Source organism: Dermacentor albipictus, chromosome 7, assembly GCF_038994185.2.
Source record: "Dermacentor albipictus isolate Rhodes 1998 colony chromosome 7, USDA_Dalb.pri_finalv2, whole genome shotgun sequence".
Taxonomy (NCBI): domain Eukaryota; kingdom Metazoa; phylum Arthropoda; class Arachnida; order Ixodida; family Ixodidae; genus Dermacentor; species Dermacentor albipictus.
In genome coordinates, this window is record NC_091827.1 from 90,968,147 (window position 1) to 90,985,633 (window position 17,487).

Genomic DNA, 17,487 nt, shown 5'->3' on the forward strand with positions numbered 1-17,487 from the left:
CTACGCCCGCGTGTGGGGACAAAATTCATCGTAATTTTTTTTTTACTTCCATTCGTCTCATTGTGCGCATTTCACGTTTCGAAATATCGGAAAACTATTCGAAAAAGAAAGGATATTCTCATTTGCGAATCGTTGTCGCCCGATCGAAAGGCCGTACCGAATGGGACGCCATATTCGATACGTTACTCGAAAGCTTTGACAGTTGTCGCACGTCCATGCCTGCAACCCTGAGAGGCCATGGCACCCAGCATGCTGAGACGAGGTATAGTATAGAGGGCGGCGGTGTATGTCTAGTGTAAGTAGCTCGGCATCGTGGGATTCCGTTATACGCGGTCGCCTACTGCACAGTGTGCGCGACACGGCGGTGACCCTTGCCGTTGATACGCTCCGCCGCTCAAGGTCACACATACGCGTTGGTGGTGTACGTCCCGAACACCGCGCTGGGAGCGGCGTCGTATTTCACGCGCTGCTGCAACGCGCCCGGATAAGCGCTTCCGCGTGACGCTGGTACAGGACATCCTATCTGCTGTTTTTTATGGCGTGCCCTTTGTCCCAGAGCATAACAATGGTATATTCATTAATCGTCACATGGGTGAACAAGACAAAGAAGTGGTTCTTGGCATTTTCGTGCTCTTTCTTTCTTTTTTTTCTTTCTGAGCTGCGTGCGGATCGAGTTGACTTTGTCGGTTATGAGAGACTTGCCTTCGTGTCCCTGCAATTCGATTTCGTAAAGTAAATGATACTGCGTTTGGTTTTAGCTAGTTACATATTCATATTTTTCAAAGTCAATAATACGCGCCAAGCGATTGGCGATATAAAATTTCTTGTGCGCCATGGTTGCTTAGTGGCTTCGGCGTTGAGCGCTGCTAAGCGCGAGGTTGCGGGACCGAAACCTGGCAGCGGCGACCCCATTTCGACGGGGCCGAAATGCCAAAAAAGAAAAAGAAAAAGCGCCCGTGTACGTTGCATTGGGTGCGCGATGAAGAAGCCCGGAAGGCCAAAATGAATCCGGAGTCCCGCACTACGGGCGTGCGTCACAGTGACATCGTGGTTTTCGACGCGTCCAATAGAATAATTTCGCTTTAACTAATTTCTCGATTCTGTTCAATTTTGACGCCAAATGTCTCAATCTGGATCAGCCTAAAGAGGTCCGTTGCTAAAACCGCATGTACCTTTACACGCATGCAACGGAAACGTGCAGTACTAATATCGTCTAGATATTTTTGGTGTATGCACGCGGCTTACTTTGGATATCGTTGTGCAGAGCAGAGAAGCCATCGCCCCACCGTGCATGCGTCGCGTGCAGAAGAGGGCGCCGCTGTTGCGTTACGCGTGACGTAATCGGAGCTAAATTTAGCCTCTCGCTCGGCGGTCCAGAGATGCGTGGCTCTGCGGTTCGTTTGATGATGCGGGCGTCGTGGTGGTCGCATGTGAGAGAGTTCGCTCTGCCCTATCATAGGGGCGATCCGTCAAGCTCGAACCTGCGCCCATCGGGAGCTATAACGCTTACCAGTCTGCAGTCTTTTTCGCAATTAGTTTTCGCGCTTGCCCGCGGTTATGGCGCCCCCGCGTTCGACACGTGTGTGGTCCACAAATGGCGTGGCGAAACTCGGGACAGTGAGAGGCGAGGGGACGCTTATTCGGCGCCCACCGTGTTTAACCATGTCCGGCCCCCTATGTGAACAGGCAGCGAGCACGATTGAAAGAGAGAGAGTGAGAGAGAGAGAGAGAGAGAGAGAGAGAGAGAGAGAAAAGAACCGTTCGACCATCGCTGGCTGTATCACCAGTTCAGCATATGTAAGCTTATGTAAGCGTGTGTCAAGCATATGTAAGGAGGTATTCAGAGACCTGGATTGGGAAGAATTGGGGATAAGAGTTAATGGAGAATGCCTTAGTAACTTGCGATTCGCTGATGATATTGCCTTGCTTAGTAACTCAGGGGACCAATTGCGATGCATGCTCACTGACCTGGAGTGGCAAAGCAGGACGGTGGGTCTAAAAATTTATCTCCAGAAAACTAAAGTAATCTTTAACAGTCTCCGGAAAGAACAGCAGTTTACGATACGTAGCGAAGCACTGGAAGTAGTAAGGGAATACATTTACTTAGGACAGGTAGTGACAGCGGATCGGGATCAGGAGAGGGAAATAATCAGAAGAATAAGAATGGGCTGGGGTGCGGTTGGCAGGCATTCTCAGATAATGAACAGCAGGTTGCCATTATCCCTCAAGAGAAAAGTGTTTAACAGCTTTGTCTTACCTGTACTCACGTGCGGGGCAGAAACCTGGTGGCTTACGAAAAGGGTTCTACTTAAATTGAGGACGACGCAACGAGCTATGGAAAGAAGAATGATGGGTGTAACGTTAAGGGATAAGAAAAGAGCACATTGGGTGAGAGAACAAAGGCGAGTTAATGACACCTTAGTTGAAATCAAGAAAAAGAAATGGGCATGGGCAGGGCATGTAATAAGGAGGGAAGATAACCGATGGTCATTAAGGGTTACGGACTGGATTCCAAGGGAAGCGAAGTGTAGCAGGGAGCGGCAGAAAGTTAGGTGGGCGGATGAGATTAAGAAGTTTGCAGGGACAACATGATGGCCACAATGAGCATATGAATGGGCTAGTTGGAGAAGTATGGGAGATGCCTTTGCCCTGCAGTGGGCGTAAGCAGGCTGCTGCTGCTGATGATTATGATGGAGGTTTGTAATGCGGGAATAAATGTTGCTCGTGGGTTTCTTAGCGTCATTTGAATGCACCCTAAGCAGCACGCGCAAATCCATTCGCGTACCCCGCATGCGTAGGACATTGTACCCGGCAATTTCTTCTCTCTCTCTTCCCTTCTTTTTCTTGCCTTTGCTATTCTTCAGTTTTATTTCTCCGTTTATTTCTTCTTCAGTCTAAAATGCTAGTGTGGGTGTTCTCAGTTTTGCGCGTCTGCCCATTTGTTTGCAAGTCTCTTGTACAATTAGGAATTGTAGAATTTTGTCAAGATCTACGCGAGCGCGGTGGCCCCGGGCCAACCGAACCGCCGCAGTGAGTTCATGCGTGTCGCAGTTGCAGATGACGTCTTCGTCATCGCCACCACTCAATACCGCCCCGAAAAAGTAAGTTCGGCAGAAATATCTCGTGTGGCTTTACGTTCCACGCCATACACTCTTAAGCAAAATTACATTCTTCTGCCACACAACGATAATCGTAATCTGTCTTGTCCGCATTTCCTTTAACGCGGCAAACACGGTACTTTCCAGTAACGAACGGCATGCGCGTTATCAGCATGACCTATAGCATTCCCGATAGGAAAGCAGCGGGCGCGATGTTTTCAAGAAAGGAAACGCAAGCAAGGCAGATGACGATTATCGTTGTGTGGTAGAGATACAATTCAAAGGGTGTAACTTTGCCTAATACTCTTAAAACGGTTGCACCCTTTGGGGTGTATATTTGTCCCACGACAACGATCATCTGCCCTGCTTGGGTTTCTTTTCCTGAAAACTCGGCGCTCGCTACTTTCCTGTCGAGAATGCTATGTCATGATGATAACGCGCATGCCGTTCGTGACTGGGAAGTACCGGGCTCGCCGCGTTAGAGAAAGGAAACGCGGGCAAGACAGATGATTATTGTTGTGGGACAAGATACGCCCCAAAGGGTGTAAATTTTTCTAAGAGTGTGCAGTGCGCGGTATATACGGGCGTATTTTTTGCACTTCGCCCCCGTCGAAGTGCGGCCGCCGCGGCCAGCATTTGATGTACGCACAGACAAAGCGAAGACAAAGAAAGAATGCGGCACGAAACAATACAATATAGCAATACGTGCAGTGTTCCCTCTATCATTCCGCCGTAAGGGGCGGACATTGCAAAACTGTTTTTTCGCTTTAGGCACGTCCGCCCTTCTGACGCAGGAAGCAAGCGAGCCGGGCGAAGAGGAACGCGCGAAACACAATGGGGGAGGAACAATGCACGTACTGTATACACCTGGGTTTAACTAGATCACCCGCAACATCCGCCGTCTTGTTCAGGGGTTTCTATGCGCAGATTGCTCTGCGGTGCCAACTGCGTTGAAAATCTTTTGTCACCGCGCCGACCGATCAGTCTGATGTATTTCGTCAACGAACTCGACCGCGTACTTCTTAATGCGCTACTGTGACGTCACGTTTCTGACCCTGTCGCTATTTCGCGTTAAACGAAGCTGCGCGCTCTCGAAACCCTACAAAACATACTGGCAAGCGCCGGAGCGCCCTAGGAATTATTTGTTATGCGTCCTTTCTGCGAACGAGGGACCGCATTCGCGGAGCTTTTCGTTCGGCCATTGGCCGGCCGCCTTCCCTCATAAAATTATGTCCAGCATTAAATTTTTCTCTTACGAACATTTCTAGCGTAGGAGCTCTTTTTTTTTATGAATGCGGTGCCAGTTTCGGTAGAGGAGGGTGGTACGTCGTGACGTCATCATAAATACGTGGCCTCATCATATACTGGCCTACTGCGACTGCTGCAGGTGCACCACGCGAGCGCATCTGAAGCTACGTGCAGTAGTCTTAAGTATTATTATTATTATTATTATTATTATTATTATTATTATTATTATTATTATTATTATTATTATTATTAATCATATTCATTGGCATGGTCCTACAAGCCAACTGAGGCTTAGACCGGCCTGCTTGTGTTTTCTATATTTTGTGGCAATAATCTATATTATTATTATTATTTTTATTATGAACATCATAATCCCACCTACCCTTAATGTTTTGCTCCGGGAAGCAGTTTGCTCCTGCGTGATGACGTCACGATGATTTCGACGGCGCGCCAGCGACGCCGTTTAGAGACCAATAGTTTCCCACCCTGAAAATTGGCCAATTAAGCGTCATCTTTTTTTTTCTTCATCTTTACGTGCAGGAATCGCGTGGGTGACTTTCTACAACCTCGAAAAAAAAAAGAGAAAAAGTATGTTCTAGCATACCCTAACCTAAACCGGCGCTCTCAACGCGCTGTGTGTGTACGCGACCGGGATGATTTGAAGAACCACGGCACGCGTCGGCGGTCCCACGTCGTCACACACCTTGCCGCAGGCACGCTGTCCGGGCTTGGCACGCTGCCGCAGCCGTGAGCACCGGGTGTGTTTTGCGAGGGTTGCCGGAAACTCGACCCACCTTGGCCGCTTTCGTCTTCTTTTTTTACTCAATTTATATTTATAAAAACCCTTGGGCGCGGAAAAGCGAAGCCCCGTCTCTCTCTCTCTCTCTCTCACACACACACACACACACACGCACGCACGCACGCACGCACGCACGCACGCACGCACGCACGCACGCACGCACGCACACACACACACACACACACACACACACACACACACGTATCCACGAGAAAAACAGGGCGCGGAAGAGCGAATCAATGATTCTCCCAGACGCTCTTTTCCGAGTAGAGCAGTCTTTCACGCGTAAACAACCCGAACCACGCGCTCGCGCCGAGATTGTGTGGCTGCAGCCGAAACCTGTCAGTCGGTAAGGTAGCAGCGTTTTTTTTTTTTTCATTCGTACACCGAGGCTTTCTTATACCGAGTCACGCGAAGGAGCAGTATAAACCTAAGCTGTATTAGCGAGGGTGTCGGTAAAGGCATTAGTGAAGCTGCGTTAGCTGCCGCATGTGCCAATCCAACTATGTATAGCTATACTGCCACCGTCAGGGCAGCTTAGTAAGCCAGACGAACACTTTAAAAACAAGTGACGACCACTCAAGATTATTCCCCGCACTAGCTGGTTTGTCGTCGAGGCATGGCTTGCGACAGCGTCTGCCTACTCGGCCGAAGTTGGTTGTTCACCGGTGAAGGAGGACTGCGTTGTTGTAGTTCAAGGGAATCAGAGACTCGATGTATAGCAAATCTTGAGCTACGTTTATGTGCCAAAACCGCCCGAAGACGAGATGATACATTAATATCTGTGACGTCGCACCAACGCGCGTGGGCTGCGGGCTCGTCCCGGAAAAATAAAACAAAAAACATAACAGGAAGAGGCAGTTTGCGCTTCACGTACTCACCTGTAACCAATCTTTTCTCTTCAATTGAACTAAAAGTGCATGATCATCAACAAACAATGTTTTGCCAGTGTAAAGCAATTTAGTTTTGCTTATTAGTGTTTCTTTAGAGAGGTTCTGGCCTTGTTTTGTCGGCAGTTCTAGTTGTACACATCAAGTAATAGTGTTTGAATGCGCGCGAACCACAGGTGGCAGGAAATTGATCGTGAGCCATCCCTGGACTCACGACGGGTGACTCATCATCCACTGTGCAGTTTTGCAGTGTTAACACCCCCACCTACTCGCCCCTCCCCGGCACCGTCCTTTTGCCATACACACACAAAAAAATAAAATAAAACTGGAGACCTTGTAAAGCGTCGTCCACGGGGCGTGCTAACGTAAGAACTTTTCAGACAGATTGTGTAACACCACGCAGAGACAGAAGCAAATGAAGCGTTGGGAAGTTATGGCGCGAGAAAGCTGTAGCTCCTCCGTGGTAGAGGCTCCACATTTCTCGCTTGCCTTCTCACATAGGAGACTAGGGGTCCACGTGACGGTTGCGCCATTATCCCTGCTTCCGTTTCTCTCTCTCTCTCTCACCTTGCTACATTGCGAGTTTGTGGTGCTGGCGCTCGTCGGTTTCGCGGGAGTTTCTGCGCTGTTCGCGTTTTCGCACTGCAAGCGGTGCGTGTGACGCGGAGGCGACTGCTTGTGACGTCGTCGTCGCTGGCGAGGGGACCTAGCCACTACTGCTAGAAGGAGGAGGAGGGCATGCCAGGTTTTGTTTTTTCCGGCTGTTCTCGCCGTGTGTACTGCGCAGTACTTGCTGACGCCATCGTCACCGCACCAACTGCGCGCCCCTCATTGTCTGCCGTCTGCATTACAAACGTGTAAATGTGGCCGTTAATGCAGAGAGGCTGGGATTCTGCGATAACAAAACGGCCACGCTGTTCGCAGTAGCGAATGTTCCCAGTAACCTTTAAAATGTCCCTGCAGTTTTGTTTCAGAATTTCCTAGTAACATCCTTGCGTTGAATTTCCGCGCGGTTTTCCAGGTATAATGTATCGCGTTCTTTTCTCGTTTTTTTTTAAAGACCGGCCATTCTAAGCCAGGATGTACAAGTGCATGTTGTTCTCAGTCGAGTAGACAAGCCACTGGTAACTTTCTTGTGGATGCCATTCAATCAAATAAATAATTGCAATGACGATTTTTTTTAATTACCGCTTTGAATGCCGTGCTGTCAATTCAGAACTTGTAGTAAATCGAAAGAGACGTAAAGCTGGCGTGCTTCAAGCAAGGTAGTTTTTGTCCGTCTCCGACTGATAAAGAAAGTTCGCAAGAAATCGAAATATCGCGTGACTGACCGTCCACCCGCACCATAACGCAGCGCCCTCACGCAAGAAGCACTTAGTGCGTCATGTCTACTTGGCACTTCATTTGTCGCGTCCCGCCCGTGACAGCGCGGCGCCTTGGTTTCGATGAGAGGGTTTTAGGGTGCCGATAACTGGTGGCTGATGCGTCGTGGAAGGAGCGCGATCGCTAACTCCACTGGAGCGCGTTTGAGGGCGCTGCTTTTTGGGGCAGACGAACGGTTAGTCACGGGATTTCTTTTTTTTTTCATTTCTCGCGGCCTTTCATTATCAGCCGGAAAATATAAACGGGCAAAAAGTACCTGCATGAAGACATGCCACTTTTAAGTTGCCCTAACTTAAACAATTCCTTCATTGGCAGCACGACATTCGGAGCAGTAATAAAATTCAGCTTATTGCAATTAATCAATAAATTGACTGGCGACAACAATATGCACTTGGTTGTCTTCGCATAGAATGGACCCGTCTTGTTTAAAAAACGCGGTGAGTGATAGCTGTGACAAGCTGTATATACCTGCGGTGCTTTATTCGCGTTGTGAGTTTGTATACAAGTGTGCGAATGTTTCTTTAATATTATTAGTTCCGCCGTAGAGCGTTACCAGAAAACTCAGCCCAGCTGTGCGGCGCCTCGCGTTGCCTAGCAACCACCTGCGAGAGCACCGAGCCACGTAACCTCCTCGCACCCCACGCGCGTAAGCCGGAGTTGTGACGTCACAGACCAGTAAAAGCACGGAACAGCCGGTGCAGCGGCACACTTGTCGCCTCCTCTACTCCGTGCTACTGACCTAGGAAGAACGAAGAAAGTCCGGATGCCCGAAGAGAAGCGGCTTACGAGGAAGGAGCGCCCTGCCAAGCGAGAAGCGATGCGTCGCCGCCGAGCTGAACCGGAACACCGCGCCGAAGCTGCGGCTCAGAAGAAGTGACGCCGAGTCGAGGATCCCGAGTTTCAGCTCGGGCAACGCTCGACGTCGCCGCGAAAGCGATCCCGGCCAGCGACTGCTCGACAACTTCCAGCGTTAAGCGCACCTAGAGAACAAGTTAGCATAACTAAGCTAGCATAACCTCGCAAAACCTAGAAGCGACTTAGCCAAGCCTACCAACAGCTTAGCAAAACCTAGCCTAACCTCGCAAAACCTACAAACAACTCGGGCAAGCCACGTAAGAGGTAGGCGATCACAAGCTCCGCTGGGGACTGCAGCCTTGCACCACCACTGTAGTGCAAGCTGCGCAAGTTTTTTTTCTACTTCACACACACAAAAAAATCCAATTCTTTAATAGCGCCTACGTAGTCCGCTTGCCAGCAAACTTGTTTTATTTTTATTTATTTTTTGTCTTCTCGTCGTATCGAAATCATCTCCTAGATGTGTACGTTTCGCTTACGTGGCCGCGCCCGGTAGGTGCACAGGTCCGTGCGCAGAGTCGTCGTTGGTCGTCGGCCCTCACGCGTTCGCACGCGCGCATCGGATCGGCGCAGCTGCGCTGTGCTGTGAGGGGGGAGGGGGGGGGGTGTCCGGTTTTCCCGTGGCGTGTCGCTTCCGCTGCAGCTTGGCTTCTTTTGTTGTTGTCGTGTCGCCGCTTTCCGGAATCCGCCTGTCCGCGACAGCTTCCCGCCTGTCGGCGTGCTTGCGTTGCTGCACGCCAACCTTATGCGCACGCGCGCGCTTTTTCTCTCTCTGGTTTGAGAAGCCTCTCTCTCTCTTTTTTATTTTCTCTTAATTTCCATTTTTTAAAGTTCATTTTTACCACAGCAGCCGTTATTCTCGAGGTCTCCCGCACACTTCCGTTTCGCGGGGAACTACACGTCATCGCCAGACAGCTGTGCACGCGGGACAGAACACAAATGTAGGGGGTCGCGGCTTATAGGTGTACAGCACGTGTTTGCCGTCGGCACTGTATGTCCCCCCCCCCCCTAGCGCCGCGGATCACCGGCTGAGTTGTGCACGTGATCGCGCGACCGAATAACGGACGGTGCCGTACTGGAACAACCGCGTGCCTCGAAGCGCGCATCATTGAATGAACCGAATACATTTCTCTGCCGCTTCCTGCCGTTTTGAATCGGTGTTCGAACCGTGCTCCGACTGAAAAAAAAAGGCTTTGCGGCCGTGAAAGCCGCAGGAAAATTTTCAGAGGGACTCCAAAACGTAGCAGAACATGATTTCCAAACTGGGCACTTATCCTTGGCAAAGGAATAAAAAAAGTGTGAGGAATTGGTTTGCTTTTTGCAGGCTTTCTTTATCCTATATTTCTTTCTCGTTCAGCTTGAATTTGCTCGCTACATTGAGTTGGCCCAGCAGTTCTCTCTCTCTCATATATGTGCGCGCGCGTGTGTGTGTGTGATACACACGCACACCATCCGCGCACTGGGAAGCGACGATGTCGCGAGAGAGCAGTGATCGCGTAGAGATCGCTGCTCTTGCCTGCACCCTTGCCGTTCGACGCGGATGGCCGCCGCCAATGACCGTTCGTGCCGCGGCTGCACAATGCGAGACCCACGTGACGGTGGGGGGGGAGGCTGTGAGCTCTATTGCGTGGCATAGACCTACACACGCGCCACTGAAAGACAGGCTCGGAAAAAAAAGCAGCAGTGCTCGCACATGAAAAGCGGGTGCATCGGCAGCATCGGCGGGACGGCTGTGCAGGGGCCCAGAAGCTTATCTGGGCGTAGACGTGACTGGAAGAAAGAGAGCTTGATTGCCGCGCTTTTGGTGTGTATATATACGCGGGGAATGCTCGCCGGCCCCGCTCGTTTAGGATGAACCGGGCTTTGCACCGGCATTGCGCTATGGCTGTGCGCGTCTTATATGGCTCCCGATGGAGCAGCTTCCCTGATGAGCTTCGCTGGAGTCAAGTGATGCGAGAAAGGCGTTCATTTGCTGGAAGGGGCTTGCTGCGAGGCCGCTGAAGGCCGTCGTATGGATGACCTGGTATTCGTATGTGGCGTGTGAGTGCTTTTCTTTTCTTTTTTTTGTCCTGTTCCTTCAAGGCCGCGTGGCGTGCTGACGTTCGCGTAGCTGCGGCGTTCCTGCGCCCGGAGCCGGCTTAACCCTTACGAATGAGCCCTGTTGGCAAGACTGCGTATACGGCCGCCAGTCCGTTATATATGACTGCACACGAACGATGAGCAGAAGTGGTTATGGGAGTTAAGCGAGTCTGTGGAACGGCAACTGTCGTCTTACTTCTTGTAGACCTTGGGTTATATAAGCGGGTCACGGGGCTACTTAGATTCACTTGAGCGTCGTCGTCTGCCGCAGTGATCGTCCGGATCAATCTTTCGAGACGATTCATTGCCGCTGTACACATTCTTGCTGCCTGCGAAAGCTCGTTTCTCGTGAACGACTGAGCTGGACATTCCTGTTTTTCTTCTTCTTCTTCTTTAAGGCGAAGCTGTTAAGGGCTCGTGCCCCCAGGATCGTGTCTTTGTGCAGACACAAAATTCCAAAGATAGTGCAATGCTGGGCCGACCCGCGGCGGAGGTGCGGTTCGCCATTAAGGGGCCCACGTACAGAGCTTCAGTGGTCACGCAACCTTCTTCACACAGTGGAAGGGCACTGAGCCTTTTTTTTTTTCTGCCGTCAGTGTAACATGCTAACCTTTTTGCCTATGCTTCAGCCTCGCTGGTACATCGCGATAACATGATTTCCCGTCTGTGTGCGCATATTCGCTCGTACACAAGCAAACGTGAAGACGTGGAAGCGCGTTAGGATATCTTCCGATTCGCGTTCGGTCGTTTCCTTGAAGGTAACCGCAGTAAAGTTCTGCCGTTTCCTCGCGTCGTTTGTTGTGCGACTGCGCCGTTTCCCGCGTGAACCTCGCCGCGGGTTGTCGCGTGCGCATTTCCTCGGATTTTCTGTAGGGTTGTTTCACCGCGCGTGAACGCGTGATTGCGCCGAAATATTTGTGCGCCTAATGTATATGTGCCGCTACGTATTGCATGCGCATCTCTTCACACTCGGTACTCTCAGCTTCGACGTTTATTTCAGCGGACACACACACACACACGCACGCGCGCGGTACAGGTCAGGAAGTAAGGTTACCAATCGGATATCGGAAGGGACCTATAACGTGCGACCCACAAGCAAGGGCTCGCTTTAATGGGAGGACAGCTTGGAAGTGACACGTGCAATTTGGCCAGCGCACCGAAACCAGGAGAGGTGCCCGTAATTTGATCCTTCCCGTAACTGTGTGCTTGCTTCTTCCGTATATATCCCGGACTGACGCTTCCGGTTCCTCTTCTCATTGAGCGGGCGGGACTTCCGGCTGTCCGCCGTCGTGCCCCGTTTCCGCACTTATTTTACGCGTCGTGAAAGTTGTTTCTTGTTCCTCGTCTTCGGCTTACAATGCAGCGCCGTTCAAAGCCTGCTCGGGGTTGAAGGCGTTGTGCGAAAGCGAAAAGAAAAAAAGATAAAAGAGAAAAATTGTGGGCCGAGCACTGCTTCGAGCGACAGCACCGCCGGTGACGGACTGTTAAGCCGCGGCAGGGGCGTGAATATAATAAATAATAAAGTACGGCTATCAAAACTGTTTGCGAGCGTTGGCATGCTGTGCCCCGGTGGGATGTCGCTAACAGGAAGTGGAAGGGGCCCCCTGTATTCAAGCTTGATGGTTGGCCTAAATCCGTGCCGCAGTGTTTCTTTTAAACTGTTGACCAGAGCTGTGTTGGACTTCCATGCTCGTGTTTAAATTCAGTGTTTCTATGTTGTAATGTTTTACTCGAAAATGTTTTCCTTTTGTTTTGAACCAACACGTACGGTATGCTGGAATTGATTAAACTGTTTTGCATTCAAATATTCTCCAACTTCTTTTGTGTTTCTACTACCAATCTCTCGGCCGATTCTCCAAAGCTGTTGTGCTGATGTGGCCCGCTGACACGAGATATTACTGCTACCAATGCGATGTTTGGTACTGTAGTGACTACTGCAGCTAATGCTGCTGTAGTTATGTCATATATATATATATATATATATATATATACATATATATATATATATATATATATATATGTATATATATATATATATATATATATATATATATATATATATATATATATATATATATAATTTGTCAGGTGATGGCACAACGAGGTTAACTGAATATCGCTGCGAGAGGCCTTCGTATCGTAGGGGACATAAATTAGACTGTTGCAGATAATGATAGTAACTATGATTTGCAAAAAGAAAAGAAAAAAAAAGAAACAGCCCTCCGCCACACTCGCGGCGGGTGCACCTTTCGCTGCAGAGCAATGACGTCGCACGTGGTCGTGCATGCGGGAGCAGGAACTGCAGTTTCTTTTTTTTCCCCGAGTTGCGTCGAACGCGCAATGGCTTTCTTGCTGCAGTTCAACTGGCCATTGCGACGGCTGTGGGGGACGACGAAGAGGCCCAGGGGTAACGCCCGAATGCAGCCCGAAAAAGGCTTGCAAAACCTTCGGTCGGCCCGCCGAGTTCTCCGGCAAAGCCGCAGGTGGCTACAATGGGCCTTTGGCCGCGAATCCCCGCTGCTAATGAATGCGAGGTAATGAACCTGGTGTAATGGACCGGAGGTACGCACCTAAGATAATGACCCTGAGCTACTACGTGTGCTCGGTGTAGCCGTCGCACTGAAAGTTCGTCGCCATGGAAGGTATACAGGGTGTTCCAACTATATAACGCACCAATTAGATTTACAGATACCCGAATGCCACGTAGCTGGACGGTGCCAAGGTAATGTTGTTTGCCGTCGCTTGGAGATACTCGGAGTACCTTTTTTTTATTCCGTCTAATTACATTACATGAAACACTCCCGATACGGCTTTGTGTTGTTCAGTGCGTGCTACGTAAAAGCATTCTTGTTTTCCGAGCGTGAAATAAGCCCGTGAACACCACCCAATGTCGGTCGAGCGGCCAGTCGCGCGGCAATAATGCGTGCATTCACGGGTGATGCTCCGGTTTGCTTCCATACGCAGTTCATTGCAAAGGTGGCAGTTAACGCACCCACTTCGAAGTTTGCCTACTTATTACCTATAAGCTGGCCTCGTGGTTTCACCAGACGTAAACGGGGCGATTAGTTTATTTCACCGAGGACAACGTGGGAAAATTGGCAACTAGAAACCTCGTATTAGGCATAAGATATACACAGGGAAACTGCTTGGTGATTGCTTTCAGTGCAATAAGTTAAGCCACAAACGGTACGAAGTCTCCCCAAACAATACACTAACATTTCCCACATTTCCTCAGACTGAAAACTTCGTGATTGACGTAGTCGTGATTTTTTTTTTTTCATGTAAGCATGAGAAATTGCATGTGATGTTTTTTGAGCGCTTTCTAGTTGCACTGACAGCTTCGGTGTGAAAAAGAAAAACAAGAAGTAATCGGACATGCCCAAAAGTACAAGTAATATGCAGTCGATTAGCGTAAACCAATAACCTGCAGCAACGTTAAGCGTAAGCACAATCGTTCATCGCCGTTCTCACTATGTATTGCTGACGTGTTTTAACACTTGTCGACCTGGTCCTTCACGGCCACGTAGAGAGGTGCAAATCTCGACTGCCTGGGTCTCTCGGACTCCCCCCGGCATTACTCGCGCACCGCAACGGCCGAGAACCCAGGCCCTGGGTAACGCTGTGGGCGTCGTCCGCTTGAGCTCGATTTGCCGTCTCCCATCCACACAGATGGTTTTAGAGTAGAATGTAGAGACGCGTGATGTAGTCTGAGACAGACGAAGGATATACGCTGGTAGCGAGAGAGGGAGACAGGGCAAAGGGGTAGCGAGGTCAACCGGCTGACCGTTGGAAGTAGTGTTGATCGCTTGGAGAGGCTATCGTCCTGCGATGAAGATATGTTGACTACGGTGTTGATGATTATTATTATTAGGACACGTTTTGCTTCCCTGAACGGGCGTTGGGGGGGGGGGGGGGGGGCGTGGAAGGATTAGGAAGAGGAGAGGAAGAAAAAAATTAGTGTCTCTTAAGATCTCTTTTAAAAGGTGAACGGCGAAAGCCTACTCTTCGTTCTCTTATCACTCGCCTATTTCTCTTTGCCTCTTCTCTTTCTTTTCTTTCTTTTAGTCATTACTGCCCACCACTGAGCAATTTTAGCCATTTGTGATCAATTGCGGTCATTACAAGCCGTCGTTAGACATGTTGGTCATTTCATAGTCATTAGTAGACATTACAGGTCTTTAGTAGTCATTATTAGTCATTACTAGTCTACCAATCTCTATTATGACGTTGTCATTCACTAACTGTCACTATCAATAATTTTTCATTCTTTTATCTGTCTTTAATCTGTCTTCATATGGCGTGATCACGCTTCGACGGGCACTCCGGCGGTCAGGTCTGCTGACCCAAACCTCACCGTGAGCCTACAAAGGCTTTTGCCTTAAAAAAGAAAAAAGAGGCGAACGAGGCGTACGTATGTGCGAAATATAGATAAATGCCGGGAACGCGGTAACGCTTGCACGGCTTCTCTGACACGGTGGGCGAAAAGACGGGGAGTAAAGAACTATTTACATAAGTGCAACCGAGCGACTAGGTCAGAGTTACCCATATGTAGTTCGCTTGTAGAGTGACTTCCTCGAGCGAGTTTTTTGTCACCCAGCCCCACACAGCGCCACTTAAAAAGCTTCGCTTTTAAAAAACATTCAACGGGAAGTTCTGTGGCCGGACGTCCTACATACATCAGTGTCCCCGGCGGCGCATCGCCCGTCTACCTACCCCACTGTCACTGCGCGCCCTACTCTGCTGCGAGGTGCGTTCCTCTCCCACGGCCGTGACGCGAGATCCAGTTCCGTCGGCGACCCGCCCCCCTCCAGTCGCGCCCGAGAACCAGCACTTTCATATCGGAAAGGAAAATGCTGCACGGAACTTGGGAGTCGGAGGGGAGTGTCCCGAGCGCCTGCGCTTGCGTCGAAAGGAGGGCGCGCGTTGACGCGTCGTCCTCCGGGGCGCGTGTTGCGTGCAGTGCAGCGTGATGTTGCGCGCGACCGGGGGGAGGGGGTGTGGGTAGCGCGGACGGCGTGCTGGGGATGCCGGAGCGTTTCTGGACTCTGCGGACGACGTCGCTCCAAGGCCGCCTAGTTTGCCTGGCCGTGGGAAAAGGTGACCAATGGGTCGTGGGCAGCTCTGGTTAGCCTACTAACCTGTTGCTTTATTGTAACAACGGCGTTTTGGACTGACGAGGAGGAGGACTATCTGCGTACCCTTTTGCTCTCGCGTTGGGATTTTGTTGAGGAGAACGCGTGAGACAGTTGATTGGCACAGTGTCTTACGTTCAAGAAAAAGAGAGAAAGAGGGAGAGAGAGAGAAAAGCTCTGTATTTGAAGGTGTACATATTTTTGCCGGCGTGAGTATGTGACCGCTGACGTGCTACTGCGCGTAGGGAGGGGGAGGTGGTTTAAAGTATTCTAAATGAGTATTGAAAGGTCGAAAACGTGATGTAAACAGAAGATAAAAGGAGATGCGAGTGAATCTTGACGCCACGCTCCAGTTCACTTGCGTGTAGATAGCGAGTACTCTTCACTACATTTTCCCTAGAATTTGGTTGAGCCCATGCTCTTGTCTCTTGAACGCCCCATTTCCACTATTTTTGTCTCGTGATAAACAAAAGCAATTTTCTGTTGGTCGTTTATGCATTCTTGTCGACATATTTAAAGAGTATTTTGCTAGTGGATGTGGTGCGACAATGCGCACTCTTTGTTGAGTTTTCCTTTTCTTTTCTTCTTCACTGTGGCAACGTGATACGATGTAACCGTTGTTGCTCGAGTGTACAAAATATTCCTATTATACGAATGTGTGTTTAGTGAACAGAGGTGATTTAGTGTAACGATGTAGCTGACATACAGAGTACTGAACCTGTAATAAAAAAAAACATAGAACGAATATTTTAAATTTCGATCTAAAGAAGCAGTTTAACAAGTCAGAACACGCGCAAGCGCGCTGCATATCGTTAATTAAATAACCGATGACCGAACTACGTTCTTCGGTTGTAAACACTGGTGCCTCTTGTGACCGCAGTCTCTTTTTGCGAGGGGCAGAGTAGTCACTTTTCCGAAATACCTGCCAGTAATAGCTGGCAAATTAATTTGATTGCATTTGCGTCATTCGTTAACGTGCTTTCCCATTTGTGAGGTTCATTTGTGTAACCTTATGCCGGCATCGAGGAATTGTTTTTTCTGCGTCGTATTTCAGTATACGTAAAGCGCCCGTGGTTGTTTATGGTAGTATTGTTTATCACAGAAGCCCTTTCATTGTGTTGGGGGCCGTCTAACATGTCGGCAAGTGCCGCGTGTATTATTTTCTTTTGTGCGTGTGCTTGCGTTTAGTCAACTGTCGGTGGTTACGGCGTCCACTCTCGCTTGACAGGACTCATCCGTGTGCGCGGAGGGTTGCGTGCGCGAGTTGGCTTTAGTGGAATGGCAATTCATTTAGGCGGCGTCCCGAAGCCTCGCCTGTCCGATAAACGCCGGAATGGTTTTCAGGTTGTTTTGCGGTGGCTTCGGGTGATACCGCGAGCCGAGGCTGTTCGGTGCATTTCTCATGTCCAGCTTGTCCACTTGTCTAGCTTGCAGCCTGAATGTAACCCCTTGACACCCGAAGACATCCCAGGGGCAGAATGGTTTCGCAGTTTGGTTCTCACTAGCGACAGGCACGTGAATGGATCATCTTAGGTTAATGCTTCGAGGCGAATATTTTCAGGTTAGCGCTTCTCTATCGATGTGGAAACGATTGAAGCACGTATACAATATAATGTACAAGCGGTCTGGGTAGGGCGTTCCGGTATCTCTTGCCGCCACGACGAGGAATGCCTGCTATAACCCCCCCTCTCCTTTTTTTTTTTTGCCAAACGCGATATCCGGTACACGCGCCGCCAGCTTTCTCCGTCATGTTCGGAAGCGCGATGCCATGTCGCTCTGCACCTCCCCCCCTCCCCTCTCTCCCTATGGGTTTCCCCCTTTGTTTGCACTCGCTCGCCACGCCGCTGTCGTGGTTGCAGCTGGGCGCCTCATCACGTGATCGCGCGACGTCGCGCCACGCTATAGCCACGCCCCGTCGGACGCTGTTACGTCACAGGTGTCGCCGCCGTGGGAGAAAGCAAAAGCACGCGTGTGTGCACAGTGCCGGCAGTATACGTACCCCA

The 17,487-nt window shown here is 50.0% G+C and overlaps 1 protein-coding gene across 5 annotated transcripts in view; it reads left to right on the forward strand.

Annotated features, from left to right (window-relative positions):
- The window catches only part of LOC135916780 (acyl-CoA:lysophosphatidylglycerol acyltransferase 1-like), a 151,504-nt gene that overhangs the window by 29,931 nt on the left and 104,086 nt on the right, over nt 1–17,487 (forward strand). Inside the window, exon 1 of one of the 5 annotated variants that reach the window (XM_070522447.1) lies at nt 9,995–10,313. The exons of the other annotated variants lie outside the window; for them this stretch is intronic. Within the exon in view, the coding sequence (XP_070378548.1) occupies nt 10,305–10,313 (9 nt within the window). The 5' untranslated portion in view covers nt 9,995–10,304. Of the gene's footprint in view, nt 1–9,994; nt 10,314–17,487 lie in introns of those variants that run through there. 5 annotated transcript variants of the gene reach the window in all.